The sequence below is a fragment of the Camellia sinensis genome, chromosome 3, assembly GCF_055761805.1.
Source record: "Camellia sinensis isolate YWXY chromosome 3, ASM5576180v1, whole genome shotgun sequence".
In the NCBI taxonomy this organism is placed as follows: Eukaryota; Viridiplantae; Streptophyta; class Magnoliopsida; order Ericales; family Theaceae; genus Camellia; species Camellia sinensis.
In genome coordinates, this window is record NC_138963.1 from 10,824,573 (window position 1) to 10,848,829 (window position 24,257).

Here is a 24,257-nt window from a genome sequence, read left to right on the forward strand (position 1 = left end):
TTCGGCCCAAACACCATTCGCGTAGGGCGCTCTGAATTAGGAGGCTTCTTTATGTTGGCACAAACACCATTCGTAAAGGGCACTCTAAATTCGAAGGCTTATTCGGCCAAAACGCCATTCACGTAGGGCGCTTTGAATTCGGGGGCTTCTTTTAGTTGGCCCAAACTTTATTCGCGAAAGGGCGCTCCGAATTCGGAGGCTTATTTGTGTTGGCCCAAACGCCATTCGCGAAAGGTTGCTCCGAATTCGGAGGCTTATTCGGTCCAAACGCCATTCACGTAGGGCGCTCCGAATTCGGAGGCTTCTTTGAGTTGGCCCAAACGTTATTCGCGAAAGGGCGCTCTGAATTCGGAGGCTTCTTTGTGTTGGCCCAAACGCCATTCACGTAGGGCACTTCGAATTTAAAGGCTTATTTGTGTTAGCTCAAATGCCATTCGCGAAAGGGCGTTCCGAATTCGGAGGCTTATTCAGCCCAAACGCCATTCACGTAGGGCACTCTGAATTCGGAGGCTTTTTTGAGTTGGCCCAAACGTTATTCGCGAAAGGGCACACCGAATTCGAAGGCTTTTTTGTATTGGCCCAAGCGCTATTCGCGAAAGGGCGCTCTGAATTTGGAGGCTTATTCGGCCCAAATGCCATTCACGTAGGGCGCTCCAAATTTGGAGGCTTCTTTGAGTTGGCCCAAACGTTATTCGCGAAAGGGTACTCCGAATTCGAAGGCTTCTTTGTGTTGGCCCGAATGCTATTCGCGAAAGGGCGCTCCGAATTCGAAGGCTTTCTCGGCCCAAACATCATTCACATAGGGCGCTCTGAATTTGGAGACTTATTCGGCCCAAGCGTGTTTTTCACGAAGGGCGCTTCGAATTCTAAGGCTTTTGAAACCACCTTAAGTAAACAACCACAACTCAGTAGGCAAAAGAACATTGTATTGAAAAAGGAAAGATATATACGACGTTAAATCAAAACAAGCTGTCGTGCTGTACAAGCTGACTTAATGATAAAATTTGCGCAAGTGTATGGAATTCCACGGTTGTGGCAGGCTTCTTCCATCCATGTCTTTGAGCCGATATGCCCCTATCCCTATAATTAAGTCAATCTGATAGGGGCCGTCCCAGTTAGGACCCAATTTTCCTTCAGCCGGATTCCTAGTAGCGGGAAGCACTTTCTTGAGGACCAATTCTCCTGGTATATAATGACGCAGGTGAACACGTTGATTATACGACTTAGCGAGCTGTTGCTAGTATCATGCCATGGATGCAAGGGCACGGTCTCGGTGTTCTTCAATTAGAGTCAAGTCCAAGGCCAACATTATGTCATTTTGGCCCATATCAAAAACTTTCGATTTCAAGGTTGGGAGGCCGATCTTCAAGGGGATGATTGCCTGGGTTCCGAAGCACAGAGCAAACGACGTTTCCCTAGTGGATCGCCTCGGAGTAGTGCGATGAGCCCACAACACATTGGGCAACTCTTCGACCCATCTGCCTTTAGCTTTCTCCAGCCTTTTCTTGATGCCGTCCAAAATAACCTTGTTGGTGGCCTCCGCTTGACCATTGCTCTAGGGGTAAGCTGGCGAGGAAATGTAGGGCTGGATACCATAAGGTCGCATAATTCTCGATACACGCCACAATCAAACTGGGTACCATTGTTAGAAACAAGTGCTCGTGGTATGCCGAATCTTATTATGATGTTTTTCCATACAAAACGCTTTACGTCGGAATCTCGAATATGTGTTAGTGCCTCCGCTTCGACCCATTTTATGAAATAATCTGTCGCAACAATTAGGAATCGCTTGTTGCTCGGGGCTCGTAGTAACGTTTCAACGATATCAAGGCCTTATTGAGCGAACGGCCAAGGGCTAGTGATAGAATTTAACTCGTCGGTTGGCAGGTGAATTAAGGGGGAAAACTTCTGGCACTGACCACATTTCTTGACATAACACTCGACATCGGTTCGCATGGTCAACCAATAGTACCCCTGTGATACGGCGCGGTGAGCCAGAGAACGTCCGCCCGAATGGGCACCACAACTGCCTTCATGTATTTCAAACAAAAGTTCCTCGACTTTATCCGGGTAAATAGACTCTAAGTACAGCCCGGAGAGAGATTTTTTGTAGAGCTTTCCCTACGGATCCAAATTGTATAGGAGGGCTTTGTTTCGAAGCTTGTGTGTTTCTTTCTTATCCATCAGGAGTTGTTCTAAAGATAGGAATACGGCGATAGGGTCCATCCAACTCGGACCTGGTTTGATAACGTTGACTTGAACTGATTCTGAAGAGGCAATGCTCGGCTCGGGGACAAACCCTACTTCAATTGTCTAGTTAATTTCTGAGTTGATAGTAGAGGCTAGGCAAGTTAGGGCGTCTGCATGCGTGTTCTAATCCTGGGTTATTTGATTCAGTTCGTGGTGATCAAATTTCGTGAGCAAATAATTCGTCGTTTTCATATAGGTTGCCATGCGGTCATTTTTGGCTCCATATTCCCTTTTCAACTGGTTGATTACTAACTTTGAGTCACAGAAAACAAGAAGACGCCGCGCACTGAGGTGAAATGCATTTCGCAGGCCGGTTAACAGTGCTTCATATTCGGTTTCATTGTTTGATGTGTCGAATCCCAATTTGACGGCCTGTTCAATTATTGCCCCTTCAGGGATCATGATTACTACGTTAGCCCCACTGCCACGCTGGTTGGATGACCCATCGTAATATATCTGCCAAACGTCGCCAACATACATTCTCCAGTCGGGATTAGTTTGCACTTGATCAGACTTAAAGTCGGCCAGGGATCCTGTGAACTCGGCAACAAAGTCGGCAAGCACTTGACCTTTGATAGAAGTTTTGGGTAGAAACTGGATATCATACTAGTCGAGTTCAAGAGCCCATTTTGAGACACGCCCAGACGCTTCCGCACTACACAGTGCGGACTGGAGGGGATATTCCGTTGGTACCCCGATGGTATGCCCCTGAAAGTAGTGCATCAGTTTTCTTGGAGCCATGACGAGAGCAATGATAAGCTTTTCTAATGAAAGATAACGTGTCTCGGTGTCGGCCATAGCTTTACTCACTTAGTAAACTGGTCACTGTTCCCCCAGTTCTTCCTTTAACAATACGGCACTGACCACCCGGTTGGATACTGCTAGATACAAAATGAGTGGATCGCCGGCTGCAGGTATTGCCAAGAGTAGTACTGATCGAAGATAAGATTTCAGGCCGTCCAAAGCGGCCTGGCATTCGGGAGTCCAATCAAATGCTTTACCTTGCCGAAGTGTGTGAAACAATTGTCGGCAGCGATCTATGGAACGGCTGATAAATTTGTTGAGCGAGGTGGCCATCCCCATTAGCTTCTAAACCATTTTGACTGACTAAGGGGATCCAAGCTCTAGAATTGTTGTTATCTGCCTTGGATTGACTTCGATTCCGCGTTGGTTAACGATGTAGCCAAGGAATTTACTAGAGCCAATGCCGAATGCACACTTAGAAGCATTCAATTTTATCTTGTACTTTCAAAGAATGCCGAATGTTTCTGACAAATTGTCTAGATGGGAGTGCTTTTTCTTATATTTGACCACTATATCATCGATGTATACTTCCATGGTACGGCCAAGTTGTTCCTTGAACATGTTAAGTGGTCCCCGCATTCTTCAGTCCAAAAGGCATGACCTTGTAGCAATAGGTTCCTCTTGCGGTGAGAAATGCAGTTTTTTCTCGATCCTCCGGATGCATGGCGATTTAATGATAGCCTCTGTAGGCATCCAAGAAGTTCATGCGTTGATGATGTGCCGTTTGCATCTACGAGTTGGTCTATTCTGGGCATGGGAAAACAGTTCTTGGGACAAGCATTGTTCAAGTCTGTAAAATCCACACAGACGCGCCAAGAGCCATTCTTCTTCTTTACGACCACAGTATTGGACAATTATGTAGGATAAGTTACTTCACGAACAGCCTCAGCGTCAAGTAACCTATCTATTTCTTCAACAACGGCCGAAGTATGCTCCGCAGCTGACCGCCGGCTTCTTTGAACAATTGGCTTACATTTGGGATCAACGTTCAAGCAATGTTGGGCCACTGATGGATTTACTCCCGGCATCTCATATGGAGACCATGCAAACACATCAATATTGCCGAGTAAAAAGGCTATCAATTCCTGCATTTCGACATTATCTAAGGAAGCACCGATCATGAAGAACTTGTCAGGATTCCCATCAATTTTGACTTGATGCAAGGCTTTGGTTGCTTTGTCACTTGGGATCCTCCCAATGTCTTCGATACTCTCCCTATCTGGTGCCTCAATTGAATGCACTTCCAGTTCCCTCGGTCTCTTTGTAGCTAGAAGATTGCATGCTTGCGCCGATTTCTGAGAGTCGCAAATTTGTTCGATACCGTATTTAGTCGGAAAACGGAGTAGTTGGTGGTAGGTGCTTGGTACGGCTTGCATCGTATCTAACCAAGTTCTGTCCATGATCAGATTATACGGCGAAGAGAGCTTAACAACTAGAAATTCTACGTCTACTGATCTGCTTTCGGCTCGTACAGGTAGTGTGATCTTGCCCAACGGGTACTCTGGGTTAGCATTGAAGTCAAATAACGGGTAATCAGCCAGAGACAGGTCCGAATCGGTAAAACCAAGTTTGACAAAAGTTTTGTAATACATTATCTCCGAAGTGCTGCCCTGGTCAATGAGAACACACTTGATGGTCAATCTATTTACACGTAGCTCGATCATGAGGGGATTGGTGTGGGATGGGTCACTCCAACTAAATCACTGTCATCGAAACTAATCCTTCCAGTGTCGTGTGGTCGTTTCGCTGGCGTCATTGGGCTATGGGTGCTAGACGATAACTGGATTGTGTGCACCTCAGATGATGCCGGCAAGTTGTATATCATATGAATCACACCAAGAAGGGGTGACTCTGGCCATAGAGCTACTGTATTTGTTAAATTGTTGTTTCGGACGTATTGCGTAAGTCAGCCATCTTGCACAAATTCTCCCAGGTGATCTTTTAAAGAAAAAAAACTATCGGTGTCGTGACCATGGTCTTTGTGATACTCATATTGTTTATCTTGTTTTCTCGCATCGGGGGGTCCCGTTACCTTGGGCGGCCACTTGAAGAACGGAAGGTGTTGTATTTTTCGATAGAATCTTATTGATCGGCTCTGTTAGCTCCGTGTATTTCTTGCCCGAATGCCTTGTCTGCCTGCTATCCACTTGATACTGTTCATTAGCCCGATGTGAACATTGGTCATTTGATCGGTGCGAATCATGCCTTTTGTCTCATTTAGGTCTATTCCGTCGCTTGGGGCTTCTTGACGGCACGACACTAATCGGCTGAACAATTCCCGCCATGGCTGACTCACGGCTTTACGTCCGGTTTTGACTCGAAGGGCATCGTCTTCCACTTTACAGTACTCTTCAACCTTCTTCATTAATGCCCAGACGGTTTTGGGGGGACGTCTAGTTAAAGAACTGCGGAGGGGGCTATCAGGATGCAATCCTATCTTAAAGGCGGTGATGGCTATGGAATCATTACAAGTTTCATCTACTAGATTAAAAGCACTCCCAATAGCAGGCCGAGTTTTCACGAATAGTTTCTTCCCGTTTAATTTGTATGGCCTAGAGAGAATCGGCTTGCTCCGACTGGACTTCATTAGTGATGAATCTCGCCCTGAATGACTTTTGGAGTTAGTAGAAGCTCTTAATCGATGCCGGCTCCAGTTTGTAGTACGACCTCACGGCCAGTGGTCCTAGACTACTTGGAAATATCCGATACATAAGGGCTTCGTCGTCAGCATGGAGCGTCATTGCTTGCTTATAATGACGAATATGATCGGTGGGGTCTGATTTTCCGTCGTAGAGGGTGAACGATAGTGCCTTGAACTTTTTGGGTAGCACAACCCTAACAATTCGTCGCACGAATGGGTCATGTTTATCTTCCTCATCCGAATCATCGTTTCTTCTTCGTCTGTGCCGTACATATAGACTTCTTTCAGACAAGCTGGATACATCAACGTGCCCTTTCTTTCTGGGCTCCGGGGATAGTGAGTTTGAATCACTATCATTATTGCGTTTTTGAAGTTGACGTCAACGACCATCCTTCTTTCCCAGAGGTCGATCTTGGTCTTGGCATGAGGTTTGTTGGGATTTCGCCACCTCTAAGGCCAAATCCTGGCATAGGCGCTCATTCTCAGCTATCATGTACTCCAGCCACTATTCATTTTGCTTTGCCTGATCCATAATCATCTGCATTGTCTCATGCATTATAGCTGAATGTGAGGTTTGAGCTACCGAGTCAAAGTTTAAGGCACGTCGCGCGACGATATTCTCCGGTCCCAACATGTTTCTTGGAGTGAGGTCATCTCTTGGTGTAGTTTCGTCAGCGACTATCAGAGGATCTTCCGTTACGCCCGCCATGGATGTACTTGAGTATTCCCATAGACAGCACCAATTGTGGTGATATGGTTTGGAAATACTCTTGGATCCTAAAGGACGTTCCTGATCCTCTAATTGCCACCTGAAAGGGATTAACACTTCGGTCAGGGGTGCCGCAATTAGCACTCCGTCGGACAAGTTAGTATATGCCTCACGTTTGCTTATGTCTTAAGTTTCTTGGGGTTTTCTCTCACAGACCTTTCTTTGGCTAATGTTCCTCTATTTATATTCGCTTTTGGGCCTCAAGGTTGGGCCCACTTTTAATCCACCGTGTGATTGTTCACTCGGCTCCTCGCTCAACTGGTTCTATGGCCGATTAGGATGCTCGGCTTCCAGATGGCACAAGACGGGGCCGAATATAATATATATCTTGATTTTCCAAGTGTGTATTCGGCCTCTTTACATCCCCTAATATTCGGCTCCCACATATTTCATTATAGGTTAAAATATATATATATATATATATATATTAATTATAGCGAAGCGAAACGGTTTTGAACCGTGATTAGCGAATACAATGGTGTGGATTGATAATGATCGGTGCGATTTTAGCCGATTAAGCAGTATTTTATACCGTCCTAAAAAGAGTAATGTAATAATTTATAATGATATTTTGACTTTTAGCTACAAATCTTTTTTTCCAAATATAACCTCATAATGCAAGTGTAAAATATGGGGTGTTGTGAGAAATTGGTTAAAAGTAAACTTTTTGATTTTTTTGTCTTTTTATGGATGAAAAATATGAGAGATGATATAACTCAAAATAAGTTAAAAGTCAATTTTTGACTTTTAACCAGCTTGCCAAATGAACCCTATGTTAAAACTTAAAACTGAAGTACCCATTTGCAAACCCAATTAGTAACAGTAAGAAGAAAGGAGGAAAAAAAAAATGCAAACCAAAATTATTTAGACAGCGTTTGGTAACGTTTACGTTTTTAGTTTATATTTACAAAAATTTTATAAACTGATTTTTGTTTATTTTTAAAAAAACATAAATTACAAATGCGTTTGGTTTAGACAAAATGTTTAAAAAAAATTAAAAACTTAAACTAAAAAACGTGTTTGTTAAAGCCTAAAATATTTATATTTGTTTTTTATTATTTATGACAATTCATACACATTATGTTTGGTGTAGCTGCTGAAAACAGATTATAGATTATAGCTTAACAAATTATAGATTATGACTTTAATCAGAAACTGTTAATCTGTTTGGTTTAGCTGTTGAATTATAGATTTAAGTTGCTGAGTAGTGTTTGTTAAATAAGCTGTGAAATAACTTTTTCAATTAACTTTTATTTTTTAGTATTCACTATTTGTCTACATTTCTCATAAATAATAATAATAATATTCTATAGTCCATTTGGGTATTTTTCTATTTTTAAAAAAATAAAAAATAAAAAAATCTAAGAGTATAACCGTGAATTAACATGTCCACAGCAGAAGTTGATAATCAGAAGCAAGGGGTGAGTAGTTTCTCAGAATCAGCTTTTTTGACTTAAAATAAATTGTTATAATCCCAAGCTGTTTGAAATAAGTTTAACCAAACAGTCAAAAATAACTTTTTAAAAGCCAGAAGCTATAAGTTGGCTAAAAAAAGTCCCACCAAACACCCCCTATAACAGGTTTCCTTCTCAGGTGGAACACACTATCTCTCTCTCTCCTCTCTTTCAAAATCTGTGCAATTACATATATCCATCGATATTCATGTCTCTCTCTCTATCTCTCTCTCTCTCTCCCTTTTTTTGTATTATTATTATCATTTTCAAACCTAAACACAACAATACAAATCCATCGAAATCCACAAATCCAATCCCAACTACTAAGAAAAACAAGATCGGATTGACTGAAGATTGAAGGATTGATCATTGATCATGTTGTGTTCGTCGTCGAGTAGGTCAGAGAAGAAAAATGAGGGGATTGAAAACAGATCTACAATAAATCTACAAAGAACCACCAATTGGGGATCAGAAGCTGAAGCTTTTTGTGAACCACACACACAGAGATAGAGATTAAGAGTAGAGAGAAGGAAGATAGAGAGAGAGTGACCTAAGATCAATTTAGTTTAGGACATTTGCAACAAATTTGTTGTTTAGAAAGAAAAGAAACCAAAAAAAAAAAAACAAAATCATGGAAGCTTGGTCGACTTACCGTTGGAGAAAATAAATTGAAATGTGGCGCTCTGAAAATTCGAAATGTGGCCACTGAAATGTGGCGCTTCGTCACAATGGCTTTTGTTTTTGTGTTTACAAATTAATGAAAACACATTTTTTGAGTTTACATTTTTTTGGTCAAATTTACAAATTGAGAACTGTTATTATAAATTAAAAAATTTATCAAACAAATTTTTATGATAATTTTTTAAATTTTTATAAATATAAATTGAAAATTAAAAATCAAAAACAAAAAAGTTACCAAACAACCACTGTTCCTATCATTCTGTCTCATCTCTACAGAGGCCTCTGTCAAAAAATAAAAAAATAGAAAATATATACAGAGAATAGAAAAAAAAAATATATACAGAGAATAGATGTATAATATTATGTGGAACCAAACAAACCCTTCCAGCGTCTGTTCTGCTCTCTCTCACACCGTCCCGTTCCGACCGTCGTTTAAAAACATTTCAGTCAGCCGACAATGCTCTCATCTACAAAAGAATATAGATACAAATGTAGTACTAATTCTCATTTTCACTACTATAAAATATTCAAAAGCATATGAGCCGTTACCGTACACCTCACTAATTAATTGCTCAGCTACCTCTCTCTGTCTCTCTCTCTCTCTCTCTCTCTCTCTAAATCAAATTCACATCTTGACTCCATAGCTCTACTCTACTTTTGTCACTTTCTCTCTAATCATGTGAAAAACTGGCTAGGTTGTAGGATTAGGGCTAGGGTTTTGAAAGATTCGGATTTGGAATCGATTAGATGGGCAACTGCTGTAGATCTCCGGCGGCGGTAGCCAGGGAGGACGTGAAATCGTCGAACTTCTCCGGCCATGGCGACGGCCGGAAGGAAAAGCCCGGCGTAGGCGGAGGCGGAGGGAAGAAGACTGTGACTGTGTTGAGTGATGTATCGAAGGAGAGCATTGAGGAGAAGTATATGGTGGATAGGGAGCTAGGGAGAGGCGAATTCGGAGTTACTTATTTGTGTATTGATCGGGAGACGAGAGAGTTGTTAGCGTGCAAGTCGATTTCGAAGAGGAAGCTTCGGACGGCGGTGGATGTGGACGATGTGAGGAGAGAGGTGGCGATTATGAAGCATCTGCCGAAGAATTCGAGTATTGTCAGCTTGAAAGAGGCGTGTGAGGATGATAATGCGGTTCATTTGGTGATGGAGTTGTGCGAAGGCGGCGAACTGTTCGATCGGATTGTTGCCCGTGGGCATTACACGGAGCGTGCTGCCGCGGCTGTGACGAGGACGATTGTGGAGGTTGTGCAGCTTTGTCATAAACATGGAGTGATCCATAGGGATTTGAAACCTGAGAACTTTTTGTTTGCAAATAAGAAGGAGAATTCGCCTTTGAAAGCCATTGATTTTGGCTTGTCAATCTTCTTTAAGCAAGGTGAGAATTGAACTATAAGGTACTCTGCTTAATTAAGTAAAATTTGTGTTTTGAGGCTAGGGTTAGTAGTGCATTATTATATCATTATTCGGAATTTAGATACTTAATGATGTTCCTTCTCTAGTTAAATGTGGCATAATAATAAAGATTTGCCTGGAAAGGTCCTTAATTTTTTTCTTTTTTTTTTTGGTTAAATAAGCATTTAAAAAAAGAAAAAAGAAAAAAAAGAAATTAGAGTCTTTGACTATTGTAATCCCTCTGTCAGTTGGTTTTCATTTTCATTAGAGCACATAGAATGCTGTTGTGGTCAGCTTCTCAATCTTTCTATTGAATTGAGAAGCTTCATAAGCAAAGGGTGAGGTTTGTTGATACAGTCTGCTGGCAATGACTTGTCCCAGGAACTTTTGTTTGTGTAGTAGATTTTGCAGAGATCTAAAGAAGCAATGGTCATACTGATTTATTTATGAGGTCATTCTTTTGAGTGCACGATATCAAACCCTAAAATTAATATGATCTTTGACTACAAATGTTTGTTGTAGACCCTCTGCCTTAGGAATGCACTTCTTTTTTTTTTATAAGCAGATGAATGTGCTTCAATTTGTTGGAACTAGAGATAGTTTGTGCTCACATTAGAACACATAGAATGGTTTTTTGGTCACCTTCTCACTTATTCATAAAAATTGAGAAGTTTCATAATCAGAGATGTTGGGCACCACTCCATTGACTTCTAGTTGTCTTGAAGGAGTACCACATTTTATTAGTCCATACAATGAGATGGAGTGTTTAAAATTCTAGCAAATGAGTGCATAGCATACCAAAATAAGCTACTGGTGCACCCCAGAAGGATTCAGTTTTTTAGTTAAAGCTTGATTATAGGGGTATTGTGGGCAACAATGTTTTTCATGTTTCAATACCTATGCACTAAGACATCAAAGACTGTGGAATGAAGCTAGTTATAAGAATAGATAAGTAAAAGAGAAAGTGGATTGGATGATACTTTTATCTCAGATTCTCATGTGAAGTACAAGATGGCCAATTTGAGTCATTCATTTGATGACTATAAAGCATTATAACATTCTCTACTTTTGATTATAGTAATTAGCCTAAACAATTGTAACTGTGTAACCACTACTAATTTTTGTTATGATCTAACTTAAGCTTCTCTTAAAGACTCCGTAGATGTTCTTCACATAGAAGTTAATTATATTCCTAAGATGCAAACTTTACCTTTTAAGTTATTGGTAAATAGAGCTGTAAAAGGAGCCTAGCAGCTCCTTAGTAATTCAGAATTTCGAACTCAAACTTGGGAAATGTTTTTCTTAGCTCTTTAGTGAAGCTATTCAAGATGATTATGAGCTGAGGTCTAAGCTCATTTAACAGTTGAGCTGAGCTTGACAAGGGAGTTTGCCTTGGAGAAACTTGACTCAGTGGCAACATGAAATTTTTTAAGCCTCTTTTTATTATTAAGATCATGAAACAAGAAACTGATAAAACTTGTATGAGTCATTAATGATGTGAAGTATTCATTCCCAGGCCAACATTAGTTCATGTCCCCATTCTGGTTGATAGTAGGGATATTAGGCAGGGGAGGGGTTCATTTCAATTTGAGAATATGTTGTTGCAAATTGAGGGTTATAGAGAAAAGGTTGGGAATTGGTGGAATGGTTATCATGTGGACTGTAGGCCGAGCTTTATTTTGGTGAAAAAAGAAGCAATTATTGACTGAAGATTTGAGAAAGTGGAATAAAGAGGAGTTTGAAGGTTAGAGGTTGAAAAAGCTAGAATTTTGGGAGAGATTTGTTGGTTTGATGAGCTTGAAGGTAGGTGATTAGGACACTCACTTCTTCTATCAAATGTCTAATGGTTTGCAAAATCATGATTGGGGATACAAAGTTGTTAGGGAGGGAGGATGTCTAGCAAGGAGTTGCAAATTTTATGAGGGGTTATATTTGGAGGCAGGGGAGAGATTTCCAAGGTTTGATGGGATGGACTTTACCACAATCTCAACAATGGAGGAGGTTTGGTTGGAAAGGATTGAAGAGGAGGTGGTTATAGCCTCAAAGCACGTAATGGTGATAAGGCCTCAACCTCGAACGGGATAACTTTGGCAAACTTTTCAATGATGTTGGGAAGTGGTTAAGGAGGAGGTGATGGACATGATGCATTTTTTATTTTTATTTTTCATGAATGGTGAGTTCGAAGAATTTAAATGCCTCATTTGTAGCATTGCTCCCAAAGAAAGGAGTGGCAGCGGATATGAGGGATTTCGAACCCACTAATTAAGTGTTGGCCTTGTGATTGAAGAGTGTACTTGATAGGATTCTTTTGAAGTCTCAATATGTTTTGTGGTGAGAAAGCATATTTTGGTAGCAAATGAGAGTACAGTCTCTAGTTTGAGAATTGAGGTCCTTGAAGTGGTGGGAAAACTTGACATAGAGAAGACAAATGCTCATGTGTACTGGGACTTTTATCTATATGTAATGGACATGATGGTAAATAGTGCTCCGTTTCGTATTCAGTGTAATATTCCATCTTTGCTTCGAAAGGCATGGGTGGTAATGTTTTTTCGGTTAGGAGAGAATTTTCCTTTTTACATCATATTCTTTTATGGATGTTTTAGAGAGTTGTATATCCTTGTTAATATATTATAATTCCTCTCTTTGCAAATACAACACATGTTGCCTAAAGGAGCCTCAACCAAGGCTTCTTAATGCCATTCTTTGGACACCCTTTATGTGAACAAGCAAAAACATTCACTCACTTATGGTCTAACCTAGACATCACCCATGGTACACCAAACACTCAGAATAATGAGCCTAGATCTGATAAGCAATGCACAGTGTAGCAAAATATGGTTCAATGACTCTCTTTAGCACTTGCACATATAACACCAGTCCATCAGGAACGTATACTTTCTGAAATTATCAATAGTAAGAATAACCTTCCTAATTGTTGGCCAAGCAAAGAATGAAACCTTTGGGTGCCACACTTACTTTGAAAGAAAATTTTGATGACTCTTTGATAGAAGGATGCCACTGTGAATGTACCACTTGAAGTTCTTGCTCCAAATAAAAGAATCCTTGACATCTAATTGGATAGAATATCTCAAGTGTAATTCGAGCAACTCCACATCCAATTCGACCTCCCGATTTTGTAATGACTGGATAAATAATGGTGTCCATACCACAACTCCTGATTTATGTGGGATGTGGTCTGAGCATTAAAAAGGTTATTTTTAATCTCACTCTATTGAGCAAGTGGTTGTGGATGTTGGCATGTCCGTATGATGATGGTGGAGAAGGTTGCTGGCTTTGAAGTATTGGTGTGCTTGGGGGGATTAGACCTCATCAGTGATGTTATGTCTTATGGAACAGGTCTTTGGAAAGGGATTCAAAAAGGAGTGTCCATTTTATATGTAAGACACACCTATCCTGCTGGATCACTCACAATCAAACGCAAAACCCCAAAGAAGAATCTTTCTTTTGCCATGCTTCCAATCTGCTGAAAAACTACAAGCGCCCTTATGTTTTCCAGCAGGCTAGCGCGCCCCTAAACTACAAGGGACAAGGTGGGGGTGAAGTTATGGCTTCATGTTTAGTGTGGGGAGAGAGGTTGAAGACATTTTCTCTTCCATTTCTCATATTGTAGCAAATAAGGAATTAAAAGGATACTACGTAGTTGAGTATTTGGAAAGTGAGGGTCAATGATTCTTTTTTCTATATTTTGTTGCCTAGATTCAAGATCAACTATGACAAGCTAAAAGGTACTAACTACTTAGGCAGATTGTTTTGAAGCAAAATTTGTAGGTGTCACTTGCTAGATGGATAGAGATGACCATTGTACAGATGGTAGTTCATTTAAAAACTCTCCGGTTACGTAAGAGCATGGATGTGGACACGGATGCTATACATTACGGACATGTTGGCACAACAATTGAAAAAAAAGAAAAAAAGAAGACATGACACGATCGGGAGTCTAGGGATACTACATGACAATAAATAAATACACATTATATGTATGCATGAAAATGATATTTTTTTCTTCGTTTTTTATGTTACAAATATATTTATCATTAAAATAATAAGAAATCATTTTGCACATTTTATATGTTGGTATAGAAAGTGTGAACAAGAAGCCCTAATATTTTTCGTCAAAGGCTCTATTTCCAAACAAATTGAAAGTTAGGCTCCTGGCTTCTTAAATTTGGAAAAGGCTGAAGGAGGGATCTACATTACTTTGATTTTAACTATTAGCTTCGAAGTTATTTCAAGTGTCAGATGTTTGTCTTGTTCTAAAAAGATTAAAAAAATAATATCACATTTGGATGCATGTTCAACACACATGCCAGGGTGTGTATGAGGAGTGTTAGTGTCTGACACAAACACACGACACCTTCTTTGAAGTGTCCATGCTTCTTAACTAGTGACATTTAATGTCGTGCTATATTTTTGAACTGAATACATTCATACGGTGGCTAGACCACGTTTTATTATTTAACTGCAAAACTATGTTGCTAGAGTACTATTTTCTCCCCCCTGAACTTTGATACATGCTATTCTGAAATCGTTTCAATGATCAACAACATGGCAAGACAAAAGGAGCTACTTGGGTGACTTGTACTAAAGCACCTTAAATTTGTACTCATTATTGGCTGGCTGGCTGGCATTGAGATAATGAATGTATTCACTCTAGTTAGTTTGAAAACTCTGGTGACATTTGAATGCTCTACTGATTTTTGCATTGTATATATGCCTTGAGCACCAAATCCATGTTTTAATTTGGCTTAGGTGAGTTTGATACTCACAAAAGGGCTAGTATTGCTATAGTCTTACAACAACTAGCAAATTGTTTCTGAATACATAATTTGGTAACAGTTCTGTTACTTCTGTTGTATAAGATCTTACCATCATACTCCCTATCCTGCAAGAATAGCATAACAATTCAACAATTTAATGTGGGTTCTATTGATTTTTTACTCTCTTGAGATTTAGCTACAACATGTGAGTCAGCATGGTTTATGCAAGTCAATAGTCTTTACCTCGTGACTTATCAAATAATTTTCTCACACTTACACCTGTTTATACATGCAGGCCATATCACATGTGTACTAATAAAAACAAACATAAAACTAGTGGTTGTCCCCTGTTCATTGCCACATTGATTCAATTTATTGTTAAAATATGGCATTTTTCTTGATTTATGGGTAGTGAGATGCTTGCAAATGAACAATTGGGAGCGTGAAACTGAATAATTTGATATTTCTTTATTTATTTATTTTTTTGCACTTCTGCTTTATGTCTAAATTTTTGAGTTTTTGTTAGGTGAAAAGTTCTCTGAAATTGTTGGAAGTCCATATTACATGGCTCCGGAGGTGCTCAAGCGGAACTATGGACCAGAAATAGATATATGGAGTGCAGGAGTAATACTCTACATTTTATTGTGTGGTGTTCCTCCATTTTGGGCAGGTAAATATATTTTTACATAATCTCTGTGTGTGTGTGTGTACACGTTTGTAGGTGCACACATGCATGTGTGTGTGTTTGACAAGGGTGCTTGTGTTGGCATATTTATGTTGTTCAAGTTTTTTGTTTCATGGGAGCACATCTTGTCATTTCATCTCCTTCACATGTTTCTAAATGTGACACTTAATTTTGTCCTCTCCTGCCAGTAGAAATTCTCTCCCATATAGCTAAAGCTAGATTTCCCATGCAGAATCTGAACAAGGGGTTGCACAAGCCATTCTTCGTGGGATAATAGATTTCAAACGGGAACCATGGCCAAATATTTCAGAGAGTGCTAAGAGTCTGGTTCGTCAAATGTTGGAGCCTGATCCAAAGGTTCGACTAACTGCAAAGCAAGTCCTCGGTATGTTATCCCTTGTTTGTGCTTGCATATTGAAGGATATATTGTATCTTGGAAATTTTGTACTAGTAAATATTTTGTACCCTTTTTCTGGCACTCTCTTGATGTTGAGGAAGACTTTTGCTATAGGAAAAAAATAGATAGACCCATTAGCTAATGAGAATGAGAATAGCACAAAATCCAAAAATAGAGTGCTACTATCGGTAGATTTCAATATTAATTTTGACTTATATTACATGTTACAGTTTTACGTAATGGAGTGCTACTATGTTTGGTTCCCCCCCCCCCCAAAATAAAAATAAAATAAAATACTAAAAATTAATTTAGTGAAAAGTTATGAAAGTTTCAAAAACATTAATGGTTTCCTTTTCTTTTTTTCTTTTTTTCTTTTTGGGTGCAAAAATTGTTTTTGAAAATTAAAAAACATCTATTTGGTATTTATTTTCTCCAAAGTAAGTATTTTTTCAAAAAATAGATTCTGAAAACACACCAAACTGAATTGGATGATCAAAATAGCAGTGCATATTTTTTTATGGTTGCTTGTTTTTTTGTTTTAATAGTTGAATGAATCTTGATGTTCTCTTGTCAAAAAAAAAAAAAAAATTTTTTTTTTTTTGATCTGGAGGAATAGTAGGCAAATGCCTTTAAAATAGCACATGATAGTGCAAGATTTTTCATCAATTATATCAAGGTCATTATATTACGCATCCCATATTTTGTCTCTTTCAGTCCTCCGAAACGAACATGGATTTGATAGGATTTTGTGGCATTAATAATCCTAGGAATGAATACTAATCTTATCTTATTTAGTCTGCCTAAACAAACATGACCTAAAATATCCGTTGGTTTTGGACAAAGACCCTGTTTGGTAGGGCTTATTTCCAGCTTATTTCAGCTTTTAGCTTAATTTAAATTATTTTGATGTGTTTGGTTCAGCTTAACAATATGGCCTATAGCTTTTTGTAAGTCAAAAATCAACTTATTCTTTGAGTGGGGGAGGAGAAGCTTAATTTATAAGTAAAAAATTAGCTTATGTTCACAGCTATAAGGTATAAGCTGTTAGGGTATAAGTTGTAATAACTTTCCCACAGCTCTACCAAACGGGGCCAAAGAGATTAGTATATTGTCACATATATATTTAAGACATTAAGCACAACTTGATGGATCTAATAGTTGATTCCAAATGATAGAATGCTTCTATTTAACCTAGTATACTTGCTTTAAGATATAATGAATGTTGTGGATGGAGTTATACCCACGAAATGAGAGTTGCATCAAAAGAATGAAAAGAATTAGTTGGCTTTCCTATGAATGAGGTAGAATCCATGTATATATAATAGATTCATGATACAATTTAGAAAATGATATAAATAAGGAAACAATATTAAATCAGTGATTGACACAATCATAAATTATATACGTAATACTAAAAATGAAAAGATTCTATGTACTCTAATTTCTATATTCAACACTCCCTCTCAAGCTGATGTGAAGATATTCAACAATCGCAGCTTGCTAATGGATGACTGGAAGAAGCCGTAAAAAACTTAACGGCTAGTCCAAATAAATGCTACCCAACAAATCTGGTAGTTCACTAAATAAAAAAGATTAAAAAGTGCTTAATACATCAACACCACACCCTAGAAAGGAAAAAAAAAGGGGAACTAAACTGCCTTAGAAAAGCTATCGATGCATCTATGGCCAAGAAACACCTTGGTCGGCAGCCAACAAGACCTTGATTAGCATTAGAGGCCGGAGCTAATGCCGAAAGACAGTTTATTGGTCGTGCCAGACCGTTGTAGAAATTGGTCAGAATTAATGTCAGGATAGTTTAAGGTCATGTTGGACCGTTGTAGGAATTGACCGGAATCAATGTTGGGACAGTTTGCGGAGTCATGCCGGACCGTTGTAGGAACTAACCGAAATCAATGTCAGGACAGTTTAAGGGTCCATGTCGGATTGTTGTAGAGACTAACCTGAATTAATGTAGAGACAGTTTGAAGGGGTCATGTCGGACCGATGTGGAGAACCGGATGTTGAACTAGCAAGTGTGGTGCACACATAACTTATGACGTGGTACTGAACGATGATGGCAACAGATGATTGAGTGCACCAAGAGGTGGCTTATTAGAAAGTGTGCTAGGGGGCGGCTTTGGTGGTGCGCTAGAGGGGGCGGCTTTAGTTGTGCGTCAGGGGGGGCAACTTAGGTGGTGCGCCAAGGGGCGACTTGGGTTGTGTGCTAGAGGAGCGGCTTATTAGAATGTGCGCTAGGGGGTGGCTTGGGTGGTTCACATGGTATATCACCATACTTACCATGGTATAGGTATAATACCTCAAATAGGTTTGAAAATAAAAACTTATTTGAGGTTGAAATAGAGGGAAATACAAAGTGGAACAGAAACATATAAAAAATGGATTGTGAGAAAAAAATATGATAGAGATATTTGGAATAAGAATAAACTAGTGGATAGAAGAAGAGATCACCACGAAGTGATACTGAAAGAAAATATGGTAGTGGAATGAGTTGAGATTTGGCGGGCAGCCAAGTGTCACGGACTTGGCTGTTTCTAGGGCTGCAAACGAGCCGAGCCGAGCTTTAGTGTGTTTGGGCTTGTTTATTAAGATTTTAACGAGCTCGAGCAGAATAAAAATTTAACAAACCAAGCTCGAGCCGAGTTGGCTTAAGCTCGACTCGAGCTCGAGCCTGTTCACGAACCTTAACGAGCTAAAAAATTTATAAATTCATACTTGCATGTGAGACTAAAGTTACAATTAAAACTTTGATTATACAATTATATATACAATATATATAAACATACTAAAAAGAAATTCATATTTTACTAAAATAATAATATCTACTACCACTATTATATAAATGTACTATCTATAGTTAAGTATTATTTACACTTATATTTTTTAAACATATAAATAACATATTTCTCTTATTTTTTATACATAATTTTATATTATTTAATATATAAATAATAAATATTAAACGAGCCAACTAATGAGCCGAGCTTTAGAATGTTTGAGCTTGTTTATTAAAAATTTAACGAGCTCGAGCTCGAAAGACAAAAAAAATTAACGAACCGAGTTCGAACGAGCTCTTACCGAGCCGAGCTCGAGCTTGTTCACGAACGGCTCTGTTCATTTGCAGCCCTAGTTGTTTCCAAGCTAACCGTGCGGCACTTAGACAATATCAAGTCTCACTTGATGATGCTAAGTCAGCCTAACTCACACACTTGCAGGAAAGAGAGGAACACGAAGAGAGTTTGAGAGAATGCTTTTGTATTCACACTTGAGAGAAAGCTTACAACTCTTAGTAGTTGGATCTACTTGGGTATTTGGGTATTTTGCCAAATGAGGGCCTTCCCCTTTTATAGGCTACAAATGAACATTCTAGAACTACTAGGGTGGAGAGTGTTTTAGACACTTCCTCCTTCTACATCTACTAGACTATTCTAGATCTACATGGATGGAGGGGATTCTAGATCCTTCCCTCATCCTATCAAAGAGCCTACTCTAGAGTTATATTCAACCTTAATGTCTACAATGCTCTATATTGTTATAGAGTCTTCTAGGCAATGCTCCTATAGCCTTTCTTCTTGTAGCCATTCTAGAGAGTTCCAGAACCCTCTAGCATCCTTTATGGTCTTCATACTTTCTCAAGTCTTCCAGGAGCTTCCAAGCCATTTCAATAGTCTCCTTTTCTTGAGATTTCCTCTTGTTGGACAATTTGGTCTGGTCAAGTTGGCGGGTCGTGACATTCTCCCCCACCTATGCTCGCGACGCCCTCGTCGCGTCTCCTTCCTCGAAGTCATAGGCTTTCTCCTTGACTTACGCCTTCTTGGTTTTGCCTGGTCTGCTGTCTTAACTGTGCATATTGGTGGTTTTTCTTTTATGGACCCAATCGCCTTCTTGGTAGCGCCTTCTACCTTGTTCCTGTCCGTCCCCAACTTCATAGCTAATGGGAGTTGGAGTTTAGCATTTACCTTGCTTTCTGTTGACACCGTGTAAGGCCTACCCTCCATGATGCACCTAGTGTTGTTGCGAGGTAACTGTGCCATGTTGAACTCTCGCGATAACTCCATCTCCAGCACCACGCCACAGTCATTGACTTTTTCGCGCCACTCACCAAGGTGCAGCTCAACCCCTTGAGCCATGCCATCTTCGGGCTTTACCTTGGTGTTTTCCACCTTCATCAATCCTTGACCCCCGTCAAGGTTCAGACCACCCTTCTTGGCCTCTTCCGCATTAATGAAGTTGTACGACGCTCCGGTGTCAACCATGACTTGGGTTGCCTCCCCATCGACCTTGTCATCCTTGTACATTAAACCCTCATCCCCTTGGGTTAATGTAGTAGGCTTTGACTTGGTAGCACCAAGTTGCTGTAGAGATCCCATGCATGCTTGTTCTTCCTTTTCTAGTTCTTCCAGCATTGCAGTGAGACTCCTCCTCTTACGACAATCCCTTGCCCAATGTAGTTCATGACAAAAGAAGCAGTCATGCCTGGGCTTCATATCCTTCCTCCAATCTTTGCCCAGTGTTGGCTTGCCTCCAGCTTCTCCGCTTCTTGGAACCTTAGAATCCTTAGCCTCCTTGGCCCATTTGCCTAAATCAGCCGCAATCTCCCTTCCGCGGTTCTCTTCCGTGCTAACAATCTCCAACATGGTGCATTTCCGTCCTTAAGTCACGACGCCTTCGTAACTTTTGGCTCTGATACCAACTGTCACGGACTTGGTTGTTTCCAAGCTAACCGTGCGGCACTTAGACAATATCAAGTCTCACTTGATGATGCTAAGTCAGCCTAACTCACACACTTGCAGGAAAGAGAAGAACACAAAGAGAGTTTGAGAGAATGCTTTTGTATTCACACTTGAGAGAAAGCTTACAACTCTTGGTGGTTGGATCTACTTGGGTCTACTTGGGTATTTGGGTATTTTGCCAAATGAGGGCCTTTCCCTTTTATAGGCTACAAATGAACATTCTAGAACTACTAGGGTGGAGAGTGTTCTAGACACTTCCTCCTTCTACATCTGCTAGACTATTCTAGATCTACATGGATGGAGGGGATTCTAGATCCTTCCCTCATCCTATCAAAGAGCCTACTCTAGAGTTATATACAACCTTAATGTCTACAATGCTCTATATTGTTCTAGAGTCTTCTAGACAATGCTCCCGTAGCCTCTCTTCTTGTAGCCATTCTAGAGAGTTCCAGAACCCTCTAGCATCCTTTATGGTCTTCATATTTTCTCAAGTCTTCCAGGAGCTTCCAAGCCATTTCAATAGTCTCCTTTTCTTGAGATTTTCTCTTGTTGGACAATTTGGTCTGGTCAAGTTGGCGGGTCGTGACACAAGGCAAGGCAAGGCAAGGCTGCAGCCCGTCGGTGAAGCAAAATTACTAGGTACTTAACCTAGCTTTAATATAAAAAAGAATGAAAGGAATTATTTGGCTTTCCCATAAATGAGGTAGAGGCCATGTATATATAATAGGTTCATGATATAATTTAGGAAACGATACTAAATCATTGATTGACACAATTACAGATTATATACATAATACTAAAAATAAAAAGATTCTATGTACTCTAATTTCTATATTCAACAGCATCCAATTGTATTGTAAATTTGTAGTAGGCTTCATGTCAATCTTTTCTATGGAATTTGAAGTTGCAATTTTGTATGTTTCTTGTGTCTTGCCTCACCTCAATTTCTTTCTCCTCACAGAGCATCCTTGGCTTCTAAATGCCAAAAAAGCCCCAAATGTTCCTCTTGGCGATGTTGTCAAGTCGAGACTCAAGCAGTTCTCAATGATGAATAGGTTCAAGAGAAAGGCCCTGAGGGTTGGTTAATTATCTGCCCCATTGTATTGTTTCTATGACACAATAGTTCAAGAAACATTGTAATTGAACTTCCATTTGTAGGTTATTGCCGATTTCTTCTCCGTTGAAGAAGTTGAGGACATCAAGGAAATGTTCAGAAAGATAGACACTGATAACGACGGTATTGTGTCCATTGAAGAATTGAAAGGTGGTCTTCAAAAGTTTGGTTCGCATCTTGCCGAATCTGAAGTACAGATGCTTGTTGAAGCTGTAAGTTATACTCAACAACTATGTCTAACAGCTGGTTTACGTTTGTTTCTGTTATAGTTTTGTATTCATCTTTTGTTGTTTGCTTTGAAATTCTGTTAGAATTTCTTGTGTGGTCATCATATAAGAATATTGACACATTGGTCAGCATGTGTAATTTCATAATAAAAAAGTATACATCATGTGATATGTCCATAACATTATCTGAGATTGATCTTTTAGTGGATTCCACTGAGTTGTTTGACTAATCAAATTAATTGAACCAGCCTAATAATTTGATCTAACCATCTAAACTATTCCATCAATCTACCTTCTACCCTTATTTATTGATGTAGCAATGTAGCATTAATCCCGCAAGATTTTGTTAAACATGGGAAAGAGTAGAATAGAGAAGATGCGTAGAGAAATTGAGAATCAAGAAGAGAAGGGTCAAGTCGGAGAGGGAGGTAATGACAAGGACGAGGAGCAAAATATCTCAGAATCAAATCTGAATTTTATCTCTCTTTGTGGATTCATTTACAGCAACAAAAATCATAAAGACACATTGATATTGAATCTAGTGTAACTAAAACTGTGTCATTTAAGTCTCTAAAGTGCTAATAGACGGAGCAAGATTAAATCAAAATCTCCTAACAAGACTAATCACTTAATGCTAGTAAACAACATATCATCTTCTTGTGGGTATTCCATCATTTGTGTTGCATCACTTAGGATGCTGTTCTGATTCCTGGTTTGCTTTAACAGATATGCCCATAATCCTTCTTATCAACTTCTGCAGTGACTATCAATGGTGCCAATTTCTTATTAAATTTAAAATGACAAAAAAAAAAATGGTTTGATTTTTGTTCCCAAAGAAAAATATGAATTTCTACTTGATTTTATAGACTGTGTTCTAGATTTCCAGTTTAATTTTCTAGCAGTTTTGTGGTTAGTGTGATATAGAATCAGTTTCCTTTTGTTTTTGTTGATTCAACAAAAAGTTGTATATTAATTCGGGGAATATTAATAATAGATAGAAGGATATCTGCGTATATCCTTTCAGTGAAAATTTTTAAAAGACCAATGCAGGAGTTTAAGAAATCAACCACTTGTTCGACATTAAGTTTCGAAGTGGAAAGACATCTTATGTCGTTAGACTAGTTATTAGTTTTTTTTTAAAAGGTGCTAGAGTAGTCAGTAGTCATGAAATTTGACAAATCATTCTTTTTAGAATTTGAATCTTGAATGAACAAGGAATTTGATAACAGGTAGATACTAATGGGAAAGGAACCCTAGACTGTGGAGAGTTTGTTGCTGTTTCCCTCCATCTACAAAGAATGGCCAATGATGATCATCTTCACAAGGCTTTTGCTTACTTTGATAAGGATGGTAATGGTTACATTGAACCAGGCGAGCTTCAGGATGCATTGATGGAAGACGGAGCGGATGATTGTACAGCTGTAGCAAATGATATCTTCCAAGAGGTCGACACAGACAAGGTGAAAGACCCAACAGTTTTTCATTAAGCCATTTTCTACCTACATAGTTGGATCTCACTTTACTTTTGTGTGAATACAGGATGGCAAAATCAGCTACGATGAGTTTGCGGCTATGATGAAAACCGGCACGGATTGGAGAAAGGCTTCTCGACATTACTCGAGAGGGAGATTCAACAGTTTGAGTGTAAAGTTGATGAAGGATGGTTCTCTAAACTTGGGGAATGAGTAAGAACTATGCATAGTTTTCATACACATACAAGAAAGTACTAGAATCATTCCCCTTATATATTGGATTTGCTTTCTTTCGTGATTATTTGTGAGATTTTATTTATCAGATCAGCTCCTTATTGATTGCTGGCTTGCAAGGATTGTGGAGAGGTTAGTACATATAATCTCCCTCTTCAAAATGTGAAATTGAGTGAAAAAAACACTACCTTGTAGCCACGGTACACCTTGTATGATTCTGTCCCTCTTACTGTTGCAACCTTCTGCCCTTGTTTCTGGTTGACAATGTGACGTTGAACTCTGTAGTGCTGTCGCATATTCTTGTAGCGGACTTCTGTAAATATATGATACATGCACACACGAGGGAACACATTAGTGCATGCTTTGTCCTCGAGATATTGAGTGGCGTTAAATCTGTGCTTGTGCGGGGAGACAGGGAAAAAAATCAGAGGGGGCATCGGGTTGCAAGTTGGTTTGGCTCTCAACACCAACCAACTAGTCTTGTCATTGACTGTTGAAGAACCAAAATTTAGTTCTATGATGGATCTGTTGTTGTAATTTAGTATAATTTTTATTTATTTTTAATATTTTGTTGTGTTTGGCAATAGTGTCTATATGCA

At 39.3% G+C, this 24,257-nt stretch overlaps 1 protein-coding gene across 1 annotated transcript; it reads left to right on the forward strand.

Moving 5' to 3' along the window:
- The first annotated feature begins 8,836 nt into the window (after positions 1-8,836).
- Positions 8,837-24,242, forward strand: LOC114278171 (calcium-dependent protein kinase 13). The gene is made up of 8 exons (XM_028220180.2): positions 8,837-9,983; positions 15,305-15,448; positions 15,696-15,848; positions 21,573-21,688; positions 21,770-21,937; positions 23,182-23,412; positions 23,492-23,637; positions 23,748-24,242. The coding sequence occupies exons 1-8, from the start codon at positions 9,347-9,349 to the stop codon at positions 23,761-23,763; spliced, it is 1,611 nt and encodes a 536-aa protein (XP_028075981.1). The 5' UTR covers positions 8,837-9,346; the 3' UTR covers positions 23,764-24,242.
- The last annotated feature ends 15 nt before the right edge of the window (positions 24,243-24,257 follow it).